Genomic DNA, 21,653 nt, shown 5'->3' with positions numbered 1-21,653 from the left:
TGTCCGTCCTCTTTTACCATAGTCACTGTCATGTCTGTCCTCTTCCTTGGTAATTTCCATCCTCTTCCTCCATAGTCACTGTCATGTCCGTCCTCTTCCTCCACTGTCACCGCGACGTCCGTCCTCTTCCTCCACTGTCACCGCGACGTCCGTCCTCTTCCTCCACTGTCACCGCGACGTCCGTCCTCTTCCTCCACTGTCACCGCGACGTCCGTCCTCTTCCTCCACTGTCACCGCGACTCCCGTCCTCTTCCTCCACAGTCACCGCGACACGCCCGTCCTCTTCCTCCACAGTCACCGCGACGCCCGTCCTCTTCCTCCACAGTCACCGCGACGCCCGTCCTCTTCCTCCACAGTCACCGCGACGACCATCCTCTTCCTCCACAGTCACCGCGACGCCCAGCCTCTTCCTCCACAGTCACCGCGACGTCCGTCCTCTTCCTCCACAGTCACCGCAATGTCCATTCTCTTCCTCCCCAGTCACTGTTATGTCTGTCCTCTTCCTCCATAGTTTCTGTGAGGCTTTTTATCTCCCGCAGATGATCACACACACATCTATATATTATATTATGAACACTTCCCCTCGGGTAGACGTCGTATGATGTCCTGGGAGGTGGTGGTGCAGGTACAGGCATCTTCCCGGTATCAAACTTTACAGCTGGCAATCGGCTTTTTAGTGGCTCAACAGCTACTCAGATCACCTGCATTGGAGGCCAGAGGAGAGATTTGGGGTCTAATACACCCCAGATCTCTCCATAAAGAGGACCTGTCAAAGCCCATGCTGTCACAAGGGAAGCGATTCAACCCTTGTGATAGCAATAAAGTTAATTAACCATTTCCATACCAGGCACTTTTACCCCCTTCCTGCCCAGGCCATTTTTCAGGTTTCAGCACTCTCACACTTTGAATGACAATTGCGCGGTCATACAACACTGTACCCAAACTAAAATTTTATCATTTTCTTCACACAACTAGAGCTTTCTTTTGGTGGTATTTAATCACCGCCGGGGTTTTTATTTTTTGCTAAATTTACAAAAAAAAGACAGAAAATTTTGAAAAAAAACACGTTTTTCTTTTTTTCTGTTATAAGAGTTTGCAAATAAACAATTGTTCTTCACATGTCTTTGGTGAAAATAACCCAAATTAGGATGTATTATTTAGTTTGTAGGAAAGTTATCGAGTTCACAAACTATGGTATAGATCTGAATATTGATCAATCCTGAAGCTGCACAGTGGCTTAGTGGTTAGCACGTCTGCCTTGCAGTAAATGGGTCATGGGTTCGATTCCCGACCATGGCATGGAGTTTGCATGTTCTCCCTGTGCTTGCGTGGGTTTCCTCTGGGTGCTCCGGTTTCCTTCCACATTCCAAAGACATGCTGGTAGGTTAATTGGATCCTGTCTAAATTGGCCCTAATATGTGTATGTATGAGTGTGAGTTAGGGACCTTAGATTGTACACCCCTTGAGGGTTAGGGACCGATGTGAATGTTTAATATATATATATGTGTAAAACGCTGCGTAAAATTGGCAGCGCTATATAAGTACCTGAAATAAATAAGTACTGACGGCCAATCTAATTTCTTGAGGTCCAAGAATGTCAGAACAATACAGATATCCCCCAAATGTCAGAATAGTACAGATATCCCCCAAATGACCCCTTTTATGCAGAGTAGACAGTCTGACGTACTTCATAAGAGGCATGGCTAGTTTTTTGAAGTTGTATTTTTTTTGTCAGAATTTTTCAGAAAATTATTAAATTAAAAAAATCATTTTCACTATTTTTTTTTTTACATACTGTCACCAGTGCAGTACAGCGTCATCATATAACTGGCATGGCGGTGATCAGGGACACTGAATGGTGGCAGTATGAAAAAAAAACAATATATATATATATATATATTTTTTTTTTTTTTTTTTTTTTTTTATTACATTTTTTTTCTTTTTTTTTAGATTTTTTTTTCATATTTCACTATGTCCAAAGTAGTACAATGTTACCATAGTAACATTGTACTACTTTGGGGAAGTGATCAGTATTTTTTTTTTTATGCAATTTGCTTATAGCAAAGAATTACTTTGCTATAAGCAAGCATTTACCTGAATGACATCGATTCATTCAGGGGTTTTTTTTTTTTTTTTGTGCTTAGCTGTGATTTGGCCACAGCTAATCACATGACATGTGCATGTGACCTCTGTGACCATTCACAGCTAGGCACACTAGTATACAATGGATGGCATGAATGAAGCCATCCATTGTATACAACGGTCATGTGACCAGCTATGATTGGTCACAGCAGGTCACATGGTCCTGGCAACAGGGGTCGGTACTCAGATCTGTCATCAGCCGTGTCTGAGGTACACGGCCAATGACAAATTGCGCCGCTGTGCGGCTCTGCAAGCGTGAAAACTGCGCATGCCCGGGAGGACGCCATATGGCTTCCACCCGGAAATCTACAGCATTTTGCCGGCCACCAAACAGCTATTGGCCGAGCGGCTAATGGTTAAAAATGAAACAAAGAGACAGTGTAAAAGAAATGTTCTTTAAAAGAAATAATAATTTTTTAAAAATGTAACCTCCCCGCCCCCGTTCTCCACCCATTCTTACGCGCACATATGTAAACGGTGATCGCACCACACTTGTGAAGTATTGACGCAAACATCGGAGCAAGAGCAATCATTGTAGTACCAGGCCTCCTGTGTAACTCTACACTGGTAACCTGCAAAAGCGTTTAAAGTGTCGCCGTTACATTTGGATGGAGGGTTAGAAATTAATCCCTACTTATAATGACCAGCGAGGGCGCTATATTATCTGTCTACAGAGACCAGAGTCGTGTATGGATCATATGATCACATCAATGAGGATGGAGGAGGACCCGAGTCACATGAACGAGAGAATATTAGACCTCACCCTGGAGATCATCTACCTGCTGACCGGAGAGGTGAGGAGGATTCTGGGATGTCACATGACGTCACTTTTATCTCTATTACTAAAACTAATAAAACACAGACCTGACCGGAGAGGTGAGGAGGATTCTGGGAGGTCACATGACATCACTCTCATCTCTATTAATAAAACACAGACCTGACCGGAGAGGTGAGGAGGATTCTGGAAGGTCACATGACATCACTCTCATCTCTATTAATAAAACACAGACCTGACCGGAGAGGTGAGGAGGATTCTGGGAGGTCACATGACATCACTCTCATCTCTATTAATAAAACAGACCTGACCGGAGAGGTGAGGAGGATTCTGGGAAGTCTATAGTGACAATTGTTACTTTCTCTCTATACACAGGATTATAAAGTAGTGAAGAAAATATCTGGTGAGCCTTTACGACCCAGTAGTTGTCTCCAGGGGACATCAACCATCACAGTGCCTCCACCTCACTGCCTGACAACAGAAGGAACCCGTGCCAAGAAGATTCTAGAAGTCACCCAGAAGATCATTGATCTGCTGACAGGAGAGGTGAGCGGTGCCGGGAATTCTGGGACATTCTCCAGTAACAGACAAGGGATGTGTCTGGATGGTGACTGTATCATTGTGTGTGTCAGGTTCCTATAAGGTGTCAGGGTGTCACTATCTATTTCTCCATGGAGGAGTGGGAGTATTTAGAAGGACACAAGGACCTCTACAAGGACGTCATGGTGGACAATCAGCCGCCCCTCACATCACCGGGTAAGAGGAGACTTTATTGTAAAGGAGAGAGCAGTACGGAGGGTCCACCTAGATCCCCCATCATCTGATAAACACATAGAAACAATGGATTTAGTCAGTGTGTGTGTTTCCTACAGATGGATCCAGTAATGGGAACCCACCAGAGAGATGTCCCCATCCTCTATATTCTTGGGATTCCACGCAGGAAGATCACACCATCCCTCACCATCATCAGGTAGATGGATCCAGTAATGGGAACCCACCAGAGAGATGTCCCTGTCCTCTGTATTCCTGGGATTCCACACAGGAAGATCACACCATCCCTCACCATCATCAGGTAGATGGATCCAGTCATGGGAACCGACCAGAGAGATGTACCTGTCCTCTCTATTCCTGGGATTCCACACAGGAAGGTCACACCATCCCTTACCATCATCACGTAGATGGATCCAGTAATGGGAACCCACCAGAGAGATGTCCCCGTCCTTTGTATTCCTGGGATTCCACACAGGAACGTCACACCATCCCTCATCATCATCAGGTAGATGGATCCAGTAATGGGAACCCACCAGAGAGATGTCCCCGTCCTCTGTATTCCACACAGGAAGGTCACACCATCCCTCACCATCATCAGGTAGGTGGACTCAGTGCATAGAACAGAGAATGGATTCTGAACTGTGGGAGATTTTTTTTAATGTTCACTTCCACACCTTAATGTGCAGCTTTTACCCCCTTCAAATCCATTTCCAGTTGCTTCGTGAAGCATCCCCAATTAAATTGTTCCTTTCGTCTGTGTGTCTTGGGTCCAGTTACATGACATCATGGGTCCTCTTCTTTTCCTCCAAATGGGGGTTGCATGCTCAATGATTTGGCGCTGTTCTTTGCTCCTGTTACTCCAAGCTGGAGTAATAACATGTCCCCAGGGCGTGGATCCTTAGCCTCTTGGATTCACATAGAATAGACAGTAGACCAGCTACATGTCAGGAACACCTACCGATCCTGTCCTTCACCCAGACTGCGACTGTACAGTGAAAGGAGAAGCAGCAGACTGATACGTTGCCCCCTGCATTTAACAGATATGGGCAGGTGACCTGTTCGGAATAGATAGGACAGTTGACCTGATTTATCTCTACTACAGATCAGTAACACCTGCCCGTCCTGTCCGTCTTTCAGCCTGTGACTGGACAGTGAAAAGAGAAGCAGCAGACTGATGAGCTTACCTCTCTTTCACTCTGCTCTCTTCTGCTATTAGCACCACCCTTGTAAGTACTTGTCTCATTGTTCTGATTCTCCCTCTCCCAGTTTGAGCTCTGCTTTTCAGTGGCTACAAGAGGTTGATACCATTTCACATTCAGCTACTTACACTGCATACATACAGTATATGAAAAAACACATTTTATGATGTAGTAAGGAACCCTGAGCTGTATTCCTTTGTGTCTTTTATATCTACCTGGAGTTCACCTTTCATAGATATTTCCTATTTTTTTGGGGTTTAGGGTGAAGAACAGATTAATATAAAAGTTGAGATTAAAGAGGAAGAAGAGGAGACGTATGTGGGGGGGGATCGGCCGTCCACGGAGGAGGTTGGGATGATGATGAAGAGTGAACAGGAAGAAATTTCTCTACCTATCAACACAAGTAAGTACAGGCACTGTGGAAGAAACGGGTCACAGTCTTATTTTACTTCTGAGTAGAAGGTTTGTGATTCAAAATGTTAGATAATTATAAGATCTTAACATCATTCAGTTCCACATACAGTATACCATGTGGCCCTGATTGTACATACAACAAGGGATTTATTATCAGATTTAGTCCCCTTTATCTACTTACAGAGATCTCCAGCCTGAGCCAACAATCCTTCAATTGCTTGTCTACACAATAAAGATTTGACCATTTTTTTTAAGCAATTAGTTTTTATTTATTAATGATATAAAAGATCAAGACTGTTTTAGATACTTACATACCATCTAATCGTTATAACACATGAAGCGGAGGCGAAAAGGTCCATCTCCATTCCTCAATATAACGTCATGTTCCCAACAAATTAGGAGGAGATACTGGACACCATATGAAAGGTCCATCTCCATTCCTCAATATAACGTCATGCTCCCAACAAATGAGGAAGAGATACTGGACACCATATGAAAGGTCCATCTCCATTCCTCAATATAACATCTTGTTCCCAACAAATTAGGAGGAGATACTGGACACCATATGAAAGGTCCATCTCCATTCCTCAATATAACGTCGTGTTCCCAACAAATGAGGAGATACTGGACACCATATGAAAGGTCCATCTCCATTCCTCAATATAACGTCACGTTCCCTACAAATGAGGAGGAGATACTGGACACCATATGAAAGGTCCATCTCCATTCCTCAATATAACGTCACGTTCCCTACAAATGAGGAGGAGATACTGGACACCATATGAAAGGTCCATCTCCATTCCTCAATATAACATCTTGTTCCCAACAAATTAGGAGGAGATACTGGACACCATATGAAAGGTCCATCTCCATTCCTCAATATAACGTCGTGTTCCCAACAAATGAGGAGATACTGGACACCATATGAAAGGTCCATCTCCATTCCTCAATATAACGTCGTGTTCCCAACAAATGAGGAGGAGATACTGGACACCATATGGAAGGTCCATCTCCATTCCTCAATATAACGTTGTGTTCCCAACAAATGAGGAGGAGACACTGGACACCATATGAAAGGGCCATCTCCATTCCTCAATATAACATCGTGTTCTCAACAAATGAGGAGGAGACACTGGACACCATATGAAAGGTCCATCTCCATTCCTCAATATAACGTCATGTTTCCACAGAACGATGTGACATCTCCATTACTTGGTTGTTTTTGGTGTTTTAAATCCATTAACTGGTTGTTTTTTATATTTTGATGTTACAATTGTACCCAGTTCCATGCCAAGCACTCTGTGAAAATGTGGACTGTTAGACCAAGGTTAGCTTTTTTATTGCTGACATTGTTAGAAAAGTGTTCTTGTCGGACTCCATATATGATCTGCAAATTATTTATAATTTAAAATCCAGACAAATGCAGCCAATCCAATGTAGAAACAACCATTAATTCATTTTATCTAATGAAGCCTTGGTGATGGCTATTTAATATGAAAGAATCTGCAGATCATATATGGACTCGATGTGAACACTTTTCTGATCGATTTTGGAGGGAGAACAGGAGCCCAGCTGTGAGATCAACATTTCCACTTCCACTGACGGGGGGAGGAGCTAAATCTCCAGCTATTTGTGAATTCTGACATTTCTTCCATTTCTCTCCTTTAGATGGCGCTGATGTCAGGAATTCCTCGGAGAGATGTCTTCTATTATCTGCTGATTGGAAGTCAGAAGATAATGCCATCACACAGGATTCTCCAGGAGTGAATCCAAATACACCCAATATCCATCACAGACCTTCCTGTCCGGAGACATCAATGGATCCCTCTGATCGGGTGGAATCTTCTGACCAATCACATACTAGGAGTGCAAATGTCCATTTAGGATCTCACACTGCAGAGAGATCAACAGATCCATCTAATTCCAAGGAATCTTCCTCACCCCATGAAGGAGCTCACCGAGGGGACAATCTATTCTCATGTTTAGAGTGCGGGAAATGTTTCACTCGGAAAGGAGCGCTTACTGAACACCGGAGAATTCACACGGGCGAGCGTCCTTATTCATGTTCAGAGTGCGGAAAATCTTTCACTCTGAAAGGAAACCTTGTTACACATCAGAAAATTCACACGGGTGAGCGTCCTTATCCATGTTCAGAGTGCGGGAAATCTTTCACTCAAAAACGAGACCTTAGTAAACACCAGAGAAGTCACACAGGTGAACGTCCTTATTTATGTTCAGAGTGTGGGAAATGTTTCACTCACCAAGGAGACCTTGTTAGGCACCAGAGATTTCACACGGGTGAACGTCCTTATTCATGTTCAGAGTGCAAAAAAGCTTTCTCTCAGAAAAAGGACCTTGTTAGACACCAGATAAGTCACACGGGTGAGCGTCCTTATTCATGTTCAGAGTGCGGGAAATTTTTCACTCTTAAAGAAAGCCTTGTGACACACCAGAAAATTCACACTGGTGAGCGTCCTTATTTGTGCTCGCAGTGCGGGAAATCTTTCAATAAAAAAGATCATCTTGTTAAACACCAGAGAAATCACACGGGTGAGCGCCCCTTTCCATGTTCAAAGTGTGAGAAATCTTTCATTTGTAAAGGAGACCTGGTTAGACACGAGAGAATCCACACGGGGGAGCGTCCTTATTCGTGTTCAGAGTGCGGGAAATCTTTCAATAAGAAAGATAATCTTGTTAAACATCAGAAGATTCACACAGGTGAGCGTTCCTGTTCATGTCCAGAATGCGGGAAATCTTTCATTAGTAAAGGAAACCTTGTTAAACACCAAAGAATTCACACAGGCGAGCGTCCCTATTTATGTACGGAGTGCGGGAAATCTTTTACTTATAAAGGAGACCTTGGTAAACACCGGATGATTCACACGGGTGAGCGTCCTTATTTGTGTTCAGAGTGTGGGAAATCTTTTACTCGGAAAGGACACCTTGTGAAACACCAGAGAAGTCACGCTGTGCTCTAAGTGCGGGTCATCGTCGTTTCCTCGACCTGTCGGCGCTCGCAGGAGAGGTTTCAGCCTGGAGCTGAGAGTTACATTGAACCCCTGGCCGTGGTGTTGGCGTCCATCCCTCTCTGGTCACTAGGCCGTGTATGAGCTCCTTCCCCCTCACTGACACCTAGCATAATCCTTTCTAGGAATTTGTTTAGATCGATTAAAGTTTTGATATGCAGTAGATCGTGCGCTTCCTTGTCTTCTTTTCTTTAAGTCATACGGGTGAGCCTAGTCATGGTCATTTTTTTCATTCCAAAAAAAAAAAAAGGAGACCTTTTTGAACACTGGAGAATTCACATGGGGTGAGCGTCCTTGTTCAGCGTGCAGGAAATCATTCTTCTATGAAGGTGGGCGGTGTGTACAGGAGAGGAGTGCGGATGGTATGAAGGTGGGCGGTGTGTATAGGAGAGGGGTGCGGGGGGTATGAAGGTGGGCAGTGTGTACAGGAGAGGAGTGCGGATGGTATGAAGGTGGGCGGTGTGTACAGGAGAGGAGTGCGGATGGTGTGAGGGTGGGCGGTGTGTACAGGAGAGGAGTGCGGATGGTATGAAGGTGGGCGGTGTGTACAGGAGAGGAGTGCGGGTGGTGTGAAGGTGGGCGGTGTGTACAGGAGAGGAGTGCGGATGGTATGATGGTGGACGGTGTGTACAGGAGAGGAGTGCGGATGGTATGAAGGTGGGCGGTGTGCACAGGAGAGGGGTGTGTATGGTATGAGGGTGGGCGGTGTGTACAGGAGAGGAGTATGGGGGGTATGAAAGTGGGCAGTGTGTACAGGAGAGGAGTGCGGAGGGTATGAAGGTGGGCAGTGTGTACAGGAGAGGGGTGTGGATGGTATGAGGGTGGGCGGTGTGTACAGGACAGGGGTGTGGATGGTATGAAGGTGGCAGTTTGTACAGGAGAGGTGTGTGGATGGTATGAAGGTGGCAGTGTGTACAGGAGAGGGGTGTGGATTGTATGAAGGTAGCAGTGTGTACAGGAGAGGGGTGTGGATTGTATGAAGGTGGCAGTGTGTACAGGAGAGGGGAGTGGATGGTATGAGGGTGGGCAGTGTGTACAGGAGAGGAGTGCGGATGGTATGAAGGTGGGCGGTGTGTACAGGACGGGTGTGGATGGTATGAAGGTGGCAGTGTGTACAGGAGAGGGGTGTGGATTGTATGAAGGTGGCATTGTGTACAGGAGAGGAGTGCGACTGGTATGAGGGTGGGCAGTGTGTACAGGAAAGGGGTGCGGAGGGTATGAAGGTGGGCAGTGTGTACAGGAGAGGAGTGCGACTGGTATGAGGGTGGGCAGTGTGTACAGGAAAGGGGTGCGGAGGGTATGAAGGTGGGCAGTGTGTACAGGAGAGGGGTGTGGATGGTATGAAGGTGGGCAGTGCGTACAGGAGAGGAGTGCGGATGGTATGAAGGTGGCAGTGTGTACAGGAGAGGAGTGCGGATGGTATGAAGGTGGGCGGTCAGTACAGGAGAGGGGTGCGGAGGGTATGAAGGTGGGCAGTGTGTACAGGAGAGGAGTGCGGAGGGTATGAAGGTGGCAGTGTGTACAGGAGAGGAGTGCGGATGGTATGAGGGTGGGCGGTGTGTACAGGAAAGGGGTGCGGAGTGTATGAAGGGTGGTGTGTACAGGAGAGTGTGGAGAGTATGAAAGTGGCAGTGTGTACAGGAGAGGAGTGCGGATGGTATGAAGGTGGCAGTGTGTACAGGAGAGGGGTGCGGATGGTATGAAGGTGGCAGTGTGTACAGGAGAGGGGTGTGGATTGTATGAAGGTGGTATTGTGTACAGGAGAGGGGAGTGGATGGTATGAGGGTGGGAGGTCTCTACAGGAGAGGGGTGTGGATTGTATGAAGGTGGCATTGTGTACAGGAGAGGAGTGCGACTGGTATGAGGGTGAGCGGTGTGTACAGGAAAGGGGTGCGGAGGGTATGAAGGTGGGCAGTGTGTACAGGAGAGGAGTGCGACTGGTATGAGGGTGGGCAGTGTGTACAGGAAAGGGGTGCGGAGGGTATGAAGGTGGGCAGTGTGTACAGGAGAGGAGTGCGACTGGTATGAGGGTGGGCAGTGTGTACAGGAAAGGGGTGCGGAGGGTATGAAGGTGGGCAGTGTGTACAGGAGAGGGGTGTGGATGGTATGAAGGTGGGCAGTGCGTACAGGAGAGGAGTGCGGATGGTATGAAGGTGGCAGTGTGTACAGGAGAGGAGTGCGGATGGTATGAAGGTGGGCGGTCAGTACAGGAGAGGGGTGCGGAGGGTATGAAGGTGGGCAGTGTGTACAGGAGAGGAGTGCGGAGGGTATGAAGGTGGCAGTGTGTACAGGAGAGGAGTGCGGATGGTATGAGGGTGGGCGGTGTGTACAGGAAAGGGGTGCGGAGTGTATGAAGGGTGGTGTGTACAGGAGAGTGTGGAGAGTATGAAAGTGGCAGTGTGTACAGGAGAGGAGTGCGGATGGTATGAAGGTGGCAGTGTGTACAGGAGAGGGGTGCGGATGGTATGAAGGTGGCAGTGTGTACAGGAGAGGGGTGTGGATTGTATGAAGGTGGTATTGTGTACAGGAGAGGGGAGTGGATGGTATGAGGGTGGGAGGTCTCTACAGGAGAGGAGTGTGGAGGGTATGAAGGTGGGCGGTGTGTACAGGAGAGGAGTGCGACTGGTATGAGGGTGAGCGGTGTATACAGGAAAGGGGTGCGGAGGGTATGAAGGTGGGCAGTGTGTACAGGAGAGGAGTGCGACTGATATGAGGGTGGGCAGTGTGTACAGGAAAGGGGTGCGGAGGGTATGAAGGTGGGCAGTGTGTACAGGAGAGGGGTGTGGATGGTATGAAGGTGGGCAGTGTGTACAGGACAGGGGTGTGGATGGTATGAAGGTGGCAGTGTGTACAGGAGAGGGGTGTGGAGGGTATGAAAGTGGGCAGTGTGTACAGGAGAGGAGTGCGACTGGTATGAGGGTGAGCGGTGTGTACAGGAAAGGGGTGCGGAGGGTATGAAGGTGGGCAGTGTGTACAGGAGAGGAGTGCGACTGGTATGAGGGTGGGCAGTGTGTACAGGAAAGGGGTGCGGAGGGTATGAAGGTGGGCAGTGCGTACAGGAGAGGGGTGTGGATGGTATGAAGGTGGCATTGTGTACAGGAGAGGGGAGTGGATGGTATGAGGGTGGGCGGTCTCTACAGGAGAGGAGTGTATGAAGGTGGGCAGTGTATACAGGAGAGGAGTGCGACTGGTATGAGGGTGGGCAGTGTGTACAGGAAAGGGGTGCGGAGGGTATGAAGGTGGGCAGTGTGTACAGGAGAGGGGTGTGGATGGTATGAAGGTGGGCAGTGCGTACAGGAGAGGAGTGCGGATGGTATGAAGGTGGCAGTGTGTACAGGAGAGGAGTGCGGAGGGTATGAAGGTGGGCGGTGTGTACAGGAGAGGGGTGTGGATGGTATGAAAGTGGGCGGTCTGTACAGGAGAGGGGTGCGGAGGGTATGAAGGTGGGCAGTGTGTACAGGAGAGGAGTGCGGAGGGTATGAAGGTGGCAGTGTGTACAGGAGAGGAGTGCGGATGGTATGAGGGTGAGCGGTGTGTACAGGAGAGGAGTGTGGAGAGTATGAAAGTGGCAGTGTGTACAGGAGAGGAGTGCGGATGGTATGAAGGTGGCAGTGTGTACAGGAGAGGGGTGCGGATGGTATGAAGGTGGCAGTGTGTACAGGAGAGGGGTGCGAAAGGTATGAAGGTGGGCGGTGTGCACAGGAGAAGAGTGCGGAAGGTATGAAGGTGGGCGGTGTGTACAAGAGAGGGGTACGGATGGTATGAAGGTGGGCGGTGTGTACAGGAGAGGGGTGTGGATGGTATGAAGGTGGACAGTGTGTACAGGAAAGGGTGCGGATCATATGAGGGTGGGCGGTGTGTACAGGAGAGGAGTGCAGATGGTATGAAGGTGGGCGGTGTGTACAGGAAAGGGGTGCGGAGGGTATGAAGGTGGGCGGTGTGTACAGGACAGGGGTGTGGATGGTATGAAGGTGGCAGTGTGTACAGGAGAGGGGTGTGGATTGTATGAAGGTGGCAGTGTGTACAGGAGAGGGGAGTGGATGGTATGAGGGTGGGCGGTCTCTACAGGAGAGGAGTGTGGAGGGTATGAAGGTGGGCAGTGTGTACAGGAGAGGAGAGCGACTGGTATGAGGGTGAGCGGTGTGTACAGGAAAGGGGTGCGGAGGGTATGAAGGTGGGCAGTGTGTACAGGAGAGGAGTGCGACTGGTATGAGGGTGGGCAGTTTGTACAGGAAAGGGGTGCGGAGGGTATGAAGGTGGGCAGTGTATACAGGAGAGGGGTGTGGATGGTATGAAGGTGGGCAGTGTGTACAGGAGAGGGGTGCGGATGGTATGAAGGTGGGCAGTGTGTACAGGACAGGGGTGTGGATGGTATGAAGGTGGCAGTGTGTACAGGAGAGGGGTGTGGATTGTATGAAGGTGGCATTGTGTACAGGAGAGGGGAGTGTATGGTATGTGGGTGGGCGGTCTCTACAGGAGAGGAGTGTGGAGGGTATGAAGGTGGGCAGAGTGTACAGGAGAGGAGTGCGACTGGTATGAGGGTGAGCGGTGTGTACAGGAAAGGGGTGCGGAGGGTATGAAGGTGGGCAGTGTGTACAGGAGAGGAGTGCGACTGGTATGAGGGTGGGCAGTGTGTACAGGAAAGGGGTGCGGAGGGTATGAAGGTGGGCAGTGTGTACAGGAGAGGGGTGTGGATGGTATGAAGGTGGCAGTGTGTACAGGAGAGGGGTGTGGATTGTATGAAGGTGGCAGTGTGTACAGGAGAGGGGAGTGGATGGTATGAGGGTGGGCGGTCTCTACAGGAGAGGAGTGTGGAGGGTATGAAGGTGGGCAGTGTGTACAGGAGAGGAGAGCGACTGGTATGAGGGTGAGCGGTGTGTACAGGAAAGGGGTGCGGAGGGTAGAGTGCGACTGGTATGAGGGTGGGCAGTGTGTACAGGAAAGGGGTGCGGAGGGTATGAAGGTGGGCAGTGTGTACAGGAGAGGGGTGTGGATGGTATGAAGGTGGGCAGTGTGTACAGGAGAGGGGTGCGGATGGTATGAAGGTGGGTAGTGTGTACAGGAGAGGGGTGCGGATGGTATGAAGGTGGGCGGTCTGTACAGGAGAGGGGTGCGGAGGGTATGAAGGTGGCAGTGTGTACAGGAGAGGAGTGCGGATGGTATGATGGTGGACGGTGTGTACATGAGAGGAGTGCGGATGGTATGAAGGTGGGCGGTGTGTACAGGAGAAAAAGTGCGGATGGTATGAAGGTGGGCGGTGTGCACAGGAGAGGGGTTTGGATGGTATGAGGGTGGGCGGTGTGTACAGGAGAGGGGTGTGGATGGTATGAGGGTGGGCAGTGTGTACAGGAGAGGAGTGCAGAGGGTATGAAGGTGGGCAGTGTGTACAGGAGAGGAGTGCGACTGGTATGAGGGTGGGCAGTGTGTACAGGAGAGGGGTGCGGAGGGTATGAAGGTGGGCAGTGTGTACAGGAGAGGGGTGTGGATGGTATGAAGGTGGGCAGTGCGTACAGGAGAGGAGTGCGGATGGTATGAAGGTGGGCGGTGCGTACAGGAGAGGGGTGCGGATGGTATGAAGGTGGGCGGTGTGTACAGGAGAGGGGTGCGGATGGTATGAAGGTGAGCGGTCTGTACAGGAGAGGGGTGCGGAGGGTATGAAGGTGGGCAGTGTGTACAGCAGAGGAGTGCGGAGGGTATGAAGGTGGCAGTGTGTACAGGAGAGGAGTGCAGATGGTATGAAGGTGGGCAGTGTGTACAGGAGAGGAGTGTGGAGAGTATGAAAGTGGCAGTGTGTACAGGAGAGGAGTGCGGATGGTATGAAGGTGGCAGTGTGTACAGGAGAGGGGTGCGAAAGGTATGAAGGTGGGCGGTGTGTACAGGAGAGGGGTGCGGATGGTATGAAGGTGGGCGGTGTGTACAGGAGAGGGGTGTGGATGGTATGAAGGTGGACAGTGTGTACAGGAAAGGGGTGCGGATCATATGAGGGTGGGTGGTGTGTACAGGAGAGGAGTGCGGATGGTATGAAGGTGGCAGTGTGTACAGGAGAGGGGTGCGAAAGGTATGAAGGTGGGCGGTGTGTACAGGAGAGGGGTGCGGATGGTATGAAGGTGGGCGGTGTGTACAGGAGAGGGGTGTGGATGGTATGAAGGTGGACAGTGTGTACAGGAAAGGGGTGCGGATCATATGAGGGTGGGCGGTGTGTACAGGAGAGGAGTGCAGATGGTATGAAGGTGGGCGGTGTGTACAGGAGAGGAGTGCGGATGGTATGAAGGTGGGCGGTGTGTACAGGAGAGGAGTGCGGAGGGTATGAAGGTGGGCAGTGTGTACAGGAGAGGGGTGTGGATTGTATGAAGGTGGCAGTGTGTACAGGAGAGGGGAGTGGATGGTATGAGGGTGGGCGGTCTCTACAGGAGAGGAGTGTGGAGGGTATGAAGGTGGGCAGTGTGTACAGGAGAGGAGTGCGACTGGTATGAGGGTGGGCAGTGTGTACAGGAGAGGAGTGCGACTGGTATGAGGGTGGGCGGTGTGTACAGGAAAGGGGTGCGGAGGGTATGAAGGTGGGCAGTGTGTACAGGAGAGGGGTGCGGATGGTATGAAGGTGGGCAGTGTGTACAGGAGAGGGGTGCGGATGGTATGAAGGGGGGCGGTGTGTACAGGACAGGGGTGTGGATGGTATGAAGGTGGCAGTGTGTACAGGAGAGGGGAGTGGATGGTATGAGGGTGGGCGGTCTCTACAGGAGAGGAGTGTGGAGGGTATGAAGGTGGGCAGTGTGTACAGGACAGGGGTGTGGATGGTATGAGGGTGGGCAGTGTGTACAGGAAAGGGGTGCGGAGGGTATGAAGGTGGGCAGTGTGTCTGTTGCTGGTGGGAGTCAGTTCGGAAGGGATGTCTGTTGTTGGGGGGAGCCAGTTGGGAAGAGTTGTCTGTTGTTGGGGGAGTCAGTTGGGAGGGGATGTCTGCTGTTGGATGAGTCAGTTGTGAGGGGATGTCTGTTGCTGGTGGGAGTCAGTTCGAAAGGGATGTCTGTTGTTGAGGTGAGTCATTTGGGAAGGGATGTTTGTCATTGGGGAAGTCAGTTAGGAAGGGATGTCTGTTGGGGGGAGTCAGTTGGGAAGGGTTGTCTGTTGTTGGAGGGAGTCAGTTGGGAAGGGTTGTGTAAGGGACCGCCCGGCGGTACCACTAGCACTCCACTGAATAGGCGTCCCCAGCGCACGGAGTCTAAGTCCCAGGGTGCTTGTTCACCAGGGCCCCTGATGGTGGGGATGGACTTGGAGCCCCCCGAGACCAGGTCGTGGCTACTGGGTGCGTCCGTCAGTGGTAGTGGTATGCGCCAAGGGCTCCCACGGGAAAGAGTCTGATATGAGGAGGTCAGAAGACCCCACTGCGAGGGATGGATGGATGGATGGATGAGCAAGGTCAGGCGGGCTGGGTCGGTAACAGAGAGGACGGTAAGGTACAAGGCAGCGGGCAGAGAATGGTCGGGTCACACGCCAGGTCAGCAACAGCAGGTCAAATCTAATAGGGGGCATCCAGGAGAGAGGTCAGGCAAAGCAAGGGTCAGAATAGGAGAAAGCAGCAAGGTCAGGTACAATCCGGGTCAATAACTTACAGGGCACAGGTTCGCAGAATCACAGGATGCAGGAAAGACCAGAAGGCACTGAATGACAGCTCAGGGCCATTTAAATATCCCGCCGTGCGCTGCCATTGGTGCCCAGCAGGCGGCCGCGGCTTCTACTGCGCATGCGCGAACTCGACCACCGCGGCCGGCCCGGACCTAGTGCCCGTGTCCCTGCACAGGGCGGTGCACTGCGCCTGCGCCGGGACAATCGCGGCGGGGATCGAGGAGATCCCTGACATTGCCCACCCCCTACGGGCAACCTCCGGATGCCCACCCGATCTCTCCACCACGGGTGATCGCGAAAAAACCTCCGGACAAGTCTGGGTGCATGGACATTATGGGCTGGTTCCCAAGAATTGTCCTCAGGGCCATAGCCCTTCCATTTGATAAGGAATTGGGTCTGGCCCCCCCCCCTTCGGCACTTCAGGATTGTTTCTACCTCAAATTCTTCTTCTCCCTCGACCGTTATGGCTTCCGGGGGTCTAGATTCTCGGTCAGGGAAGGCATCTGGGATCACTGGCTTCAGCAGGGACACATGGAAGACTGGGTGGATCTTAAGTGTGTCAGGAAGGACGAGTTGTAGGCCACTTCGTTGACCATCCGTTTAATGCAAAAAGGGCCTATAAATTTGGGCCCCAATTTCTTCGACGGGCAAAGCATCTTTAAATTGGACGTCGCTAGCCAAACCTTCTCCCCAGGCCGCAACACCAGATCTCCCCTCTGTTTCCTGTTGAATGCCTTCCTGTAGTCTTCCTGGGCCCGACTGATGGCCTCTTGAAGCTTCTTATTGTTCGTGGAGAAAAACGTTACCACATCTTGCGTTGCTGGTACTGGGCATTCCGAGACCAAATCCGGGAGGAAGACTGGGTGAAAGCCATAGTTGGCAAAGAACGGGGACTGTCCCGTCGCTGAATGGCGAGCGTTGTTGTACGCGAATTCCGCTAGGGGTAGAAGTGGCATCCAGTCATCTTGAGTAAACGAAGTGTAGCCTCGTAAGTTTTGCTCCAGGGTCTGATTGGTCCTTTCGGTTTGACCGTTAGTTTGAGGGTGGAACGCAGAGGAGAGGGACAATTTGATGTCCAGGGCTTTGCACAGTGCTCTCCAAAATCTTGACGTGAACTGGACCCCCCGGTCCGAGACAATGTCTTCGGGGACCCCATGCAGCCTTACCACCTCACGAATGAAGACTCGCGCAGTCTCGGCTGCCGAGGGGGTTTTCTTCAACAGGATGAAGTGGGCCATCTTAGACAAGCGGTCCACGACCACCAGGATTGCCGTGTGGTCTAGCGATGGCGGAAGCTCGACTATAAAGTCTAACGAGATCTTTTGCCAAGGTCGTTCAGGAATCGGTAAGGGTCGCAGCAGACCCCAAACTTTGTTTCTTGATGGCTTGTTCTTCTGGTAGGTGATACAGGACCTTACATAGCCCTTACAATCTTTAGCCATGTCCGGCCACCAGAAGGAGCGTCGGAGAAGTTCCAGGGTCTTTTCTGGGCCAAAGTGCCCCGCCATCGGGTGGTCATGGCAATGCCCCAAGACCAGGGTTCGGGCTTCCTCCGGCACCACAATCCGATCTTCCCTCCATAGGAGTCCCCCCTTGTTCTGGAGGGGCCCTCCAACTGGGGTAGAGACGGTTGTGGATGCCTCCATTATCTTGGAACGAAGGTCCGACTGAAGGGCCAAGAAGTTACCCGAGGACAGGATGGTGTTGGGTACTGGGATCTCCTTGGCGTCCTCGTACATATGTGATAACGCATCTGGCTTAGTGTTCTTTGATCCAGGCCGGTACGTGATGTGGAAGTTGAATCTTGAAAAGAATAGTGCCCATCTTGCCTGTCGCGGGCGTAGACGCTTGGCGGTTCTCAGATATTCCAGGTTTTTGTGGTCAGTAAAGATTAAGATGGGGTGCACAGCGCCTTCCAGCAGGTACCTCCATTTCTCTAACGCCGTTTTGATCGCCAGTAGTTCTCGATCGCCGATATCATAATTCTTCTCCGCTGGGGTAAGCTTCCGTGAGAAGAATGCTACAGGATGGAGCAATTCCTTGGTGCCTTTCTGCTGGGAGAGGATGGAACCTACTGCATTCTCCGATGCATCCACTTCCAAAATGTAGGGCAGGGCGGCGTCTGGGTGACCCAAAATGGGTGCCGAGGTGAACAGCTTCTTCAAGGCTTCAAAAGCTTCCTGAGCCTCTGGTGTCCATCTGAACCGGGTTCCCAGCTTGGTTAGCTGAGTAATGGGGGAGACCAGACCCGAGAAGTTCTTGATGAACTTCCGGTAAAAATTTGCAAAACCGATAAATCGTTGGACGCCTTTCCTGTCCGTGGGTTCAGGCCAATCCAGTATTGCAGCGACTTTCTGAGGATCCATCGCGACCCCCGCGGTGGAGATAATCAGGCCCAAGAAAGTAATGCTGGATTGTTCGAAACAACATTTCTCTGCCTTGGCGTACAACCCATGCTGCCGCAGTCGCCCCAATACCCTCGCTACATGTATTCTGTGTTCCCCCAAAGAAGGGGAGAAAATCAAAATGTCGTCTAAATAGACGATAACAAAGACATCCAGGAAGTCCCTAAAAATATCATTCACAAAGTGTTGAAAAGTGGCCGGAGAATTGCACAACCCGAACGGCATGACCAAATATTCAAAGTGGCCGAAACGGGTGCGGAATGCCACCTTCCACTCGTCCCCCTCCCTTATGCGAACCAAGTTGTACGCTCCCCTTAAATCCAGCTTTGTAAAAACCACTGCTGCTTTTAAACTTTGGAATAACTCCGGTACTAACGGCAGTGGGTAACGGTTCTTTATCGTGACCCTGTTCAACTCCCGGTAATCCATACACGGCCTTAAGGTTTTGTCCTTCTTTTCAACAAATAAAATTCCCGCCCCCGCCGGTGAAGTGGAAGGGCGGATGAACCCCTTCTGGAGGCTGTCCTCGATATATTCCTTCAGGGCCCCCAATTCGAGCTCCGAAAGGGGGAAGATTCTCCCAAAAGGAATTTCTGAACCGGGTAACAGGTCAACGGGACAGTCATATGGGCGGTGGGGGGGTAGAGTATCGGCTCCCCATTTGCTGAACACATCCAGAAACTCATGGTAGGCTGCAGGGATTACTTGTTTTAATTTGGCTTCCCCCTCAGAGCACAGGAGGATTTGGGGGACCCCCGGGCCCGAAGTGTGGCAGTATACCCGACAGTATGGGGAAGGGAACGAGATTACTCCGGTCTCCCAGTCAATTTGGGGGTTATGGGCCCGTAACTATGGGAGCCCCAAAATGACTGGGAAAAGGGGTGAAGCTATAGCATCCAGGCGGAGGAGTTCCTGGTGCTGGCCGGCAATGACAGTGGCGATGGAGGGGGTTTCCTGGTTCACTACCCCCGATTTTATCCGGGAACCGTCGGCCAAATAAATATTGAACCCCTTCTGTTTCAATTGGAGGGGAATACCCTGCTGGTGAGCAAAATTAATGTCCAAGAAGCAGCTGCATGCCCCCGAATCAACTATGGCCGATACTTCCACGGTCCTTTCTGGAAGGTGAAAGGAAAGGGGCACCACTAAGTATTGGGATGGACTAACATTGCCAATGGACAAGAAGAGGTGCACTTACTCAGTTTCTGCGGGCAGGATCGTACCATATGACCAGCTTCACCGCAGTAGAGGCACAGGTTCTGGGATCGTCTGCGCTGGTGTTCCTCTGGAGATAGTTTAGGCCGTGCCAGGCCGAGTTGCATGGGTTCAGGGATATCTCCAGGTGGCCGGTTCTGGATGTGTCAGGGCTCCAGGGTATGACCAGAGGTATGTGAACTGACGCAGGGAAACGCAGGCTTCAGATATGTTATAATAATAATATTTATTATCAGCTGCACAAATAAACAAACACAATGCAAACAAGCTAACCTTAAGCTAATAGGTACACAGAGCAAACAAACAAACAAACCAATAGGTACACAGTGCAGTCAGGGCTGGAGAGGTGGAATGGTCAGGCAGGCCAAGCCCACAGCACGGATTTCCTCAGGGCGCGGGGTCTAAGTCCCAGCCTGCTATTCACCAGGGCCCCTGATGGTGGGGATGGACTTGGTGCAGACTGGAACCAGGTCGCGACCCCTGAGTGCGTCCGGCTGTGGTAGAGAGTGCTGGCAGGTCCAGGTCCGAGTGGGATGGATGGATGGATGACAGTCAGGAGCGATGTGGTCAGACTAGCTGGGTCAGTAACGGTGGGGACAGGCATGGTACAAGCAGCAGACAAGGGTAGTCAGGTCACACGCCGGGTTCAGTAACTCACGGGCAGCACGGTGCAGAGGATCAGGCAGAAGGATGGTCAGGGACGAGCCGGGGGTCAGAGCAGGAGAATGTCAGCATGGATCAGAACAGGCAGGGTCGGCAACAAGGAAAGCACTACAGGAACACAGGAATCAGGAACAGGAACACAGGTTTACAAGGTACAGGGGCCCATGGAAAACACACACCAAGGCGCAGACTGCAGGTCTGGCCATCCCTTAAATACTCCTGCATAATCAGCTTCAGGTGTTTGGCTGGCTGCAGGGTTGAGTCTCTGATTGCTGGGAGCACCCGCTGGCCAGCCCTGGTACTGCAGCCCACAAGGCAGGTGAGTCCCACCATTACTGGCAAGTCCATTCCTGACAGTACCCCCCCCTCAAGGAGCGGCCTCAGGACGCTCCAAACAGTCCTAGCTGGGCAAAATGTTCCACCGCCCGGGTCTGGTAACTGGCGGGATATCAAAGACTGGCACATCGGGCAGGACTCCGGGCAGCGGCACACCGGGCAGGACTCCGGGCAGCGGCACACCGGGCAGGACTCCGGGCAGCGGCACACTGGGCTCCCTGGTGGAGCAGCAGGCACCGGGCCACCAGGCGGAGCGACAGGCATCGGGCCCCCAGGCGGGGCGGCGGGCGCTGGGCCCCCAGGAGGGGCGGCGGGCGCCGGGCCCTCAGGAGGGGCGGCGGGCGCCGGGCCCCCAGGTGGAGCGACAGGCATCGGGCCCCCAGGCGGGGCATCGGGCGCCGGGCCCCCAGGCGGGGCGGCGGGCACCGGGTCATCAGGCACGACAACGGGCATCGGGTCACCAGGCATCAGGCCATCTGACTTGCCAGCGGGCACCGCATCATCTGGCAAGGCAGTGGGCACCAAGTCACCAGGCACGACAGTGGGTTCCGAGTCAACTGGCATGACCACGGGCACTGGGTCAGACATTGGATCGTCTGGCTGGACAGCGGGCATTGGGTCACCAGGCATCAGGTCACTTGGCTCGCCAGCGGGCACCGCGTCATCTGGCAAGGCAGTGGGCACCGAGTCACCAGGCACGACAGTGGGTTCCGAGTCAACTGGCATGACCACGGGCACTGGGTCAGACATTGGATCGTCTGGCTGGACAGCGGGCATTGGGTCACCAGGCATCAGGTCACTTGGCTCGCCAGCGGGCACCGCGTCATCTGGCAAGGCAGTGGGCACCGAGTCACCAGGCACGACAGTGGGTTCCGAGTCAACTGGCATGACCACGGGCACTGGGTCAGACATTGGATCGTCTGGCTCGACAGCGGGCATCGGGTCACCAGGTATCAGGTCATTTGGCTCGACAGCGGGCACCGCGTCATCTGGCAAGGCAGTGGGCACCGAGTCACCAGGCACGACAGTGGGCTCTGAGTCAATTGGCACGACAGCGGGCACCAGGTCATCAGGTACCGGATCG

General features: G+C 51.6%; 1 protein-coding gene across 2 annotated transcripts in view; it reads left to right on the top strand.

Annotated features, from left to right (window-relative positions):
* Positions 1–21,653, top strand: part of LOC149453355 (uncharacterized) — a 101,380-nt gene that overhangs the window by 5,101 nt on the left and 74,626 nt on the right. Inside the window, exons 2-7 of one of the 2 annotated variants that reach the window (XM_089688283.1) lie at positions 2,817–2,936; positions 3,293–3,463; positions 3,550–3,673; positions 3,790–4,286; positions 5,149–5,290; positions 6,970–8,490. In XM_089688283.1, the coding sequence (XP_089544409.1) occupies positions 2,832–2,936; positions 3,293–3,463; positions 3,550–3,673; positions 3,790–4,286; positions 5,149–5,290; positions 6,970–8,279 (2,349 nt within the window). In that variant the 5' untranslated portion in view covers positions 2,817–2,831 and the 3' untranslated portion in view covers positions 8,280–8,490. Of the gene's footprint in view, positions 1–2,816; positions 2,937–3,292; positions 3,464–3,549; positions 3,674–3,789; positions 4,287–5,148; positions 5,291–6,969; positions 8,491–21,653 lie in introns of those variants that run through there. The other variant, XM_089688284.1, reaches the window with a different exon arrangement.

Source organism: Staurois parvus, unplaced genomic scaffold (genome assembly GCF_062004578.1).
Source record: "Staurois parvus isolate SC_StPar_1 unplaced genomic scaffold, SC_StPar_1.0 ptg000449l, whole genome shotgun sequence".
Classification (NCBI taxonomy): domain Eukaryota; kingdom Metazoa; phylum Chordata; class Amphibia; order Anura; family Ranidae; genus Staurois; species Staurois parvus.
Note: the sequence above shows the minus strand (reverse complement) of the source record. Positions and strands in the feature narration are given on the sequence as shown.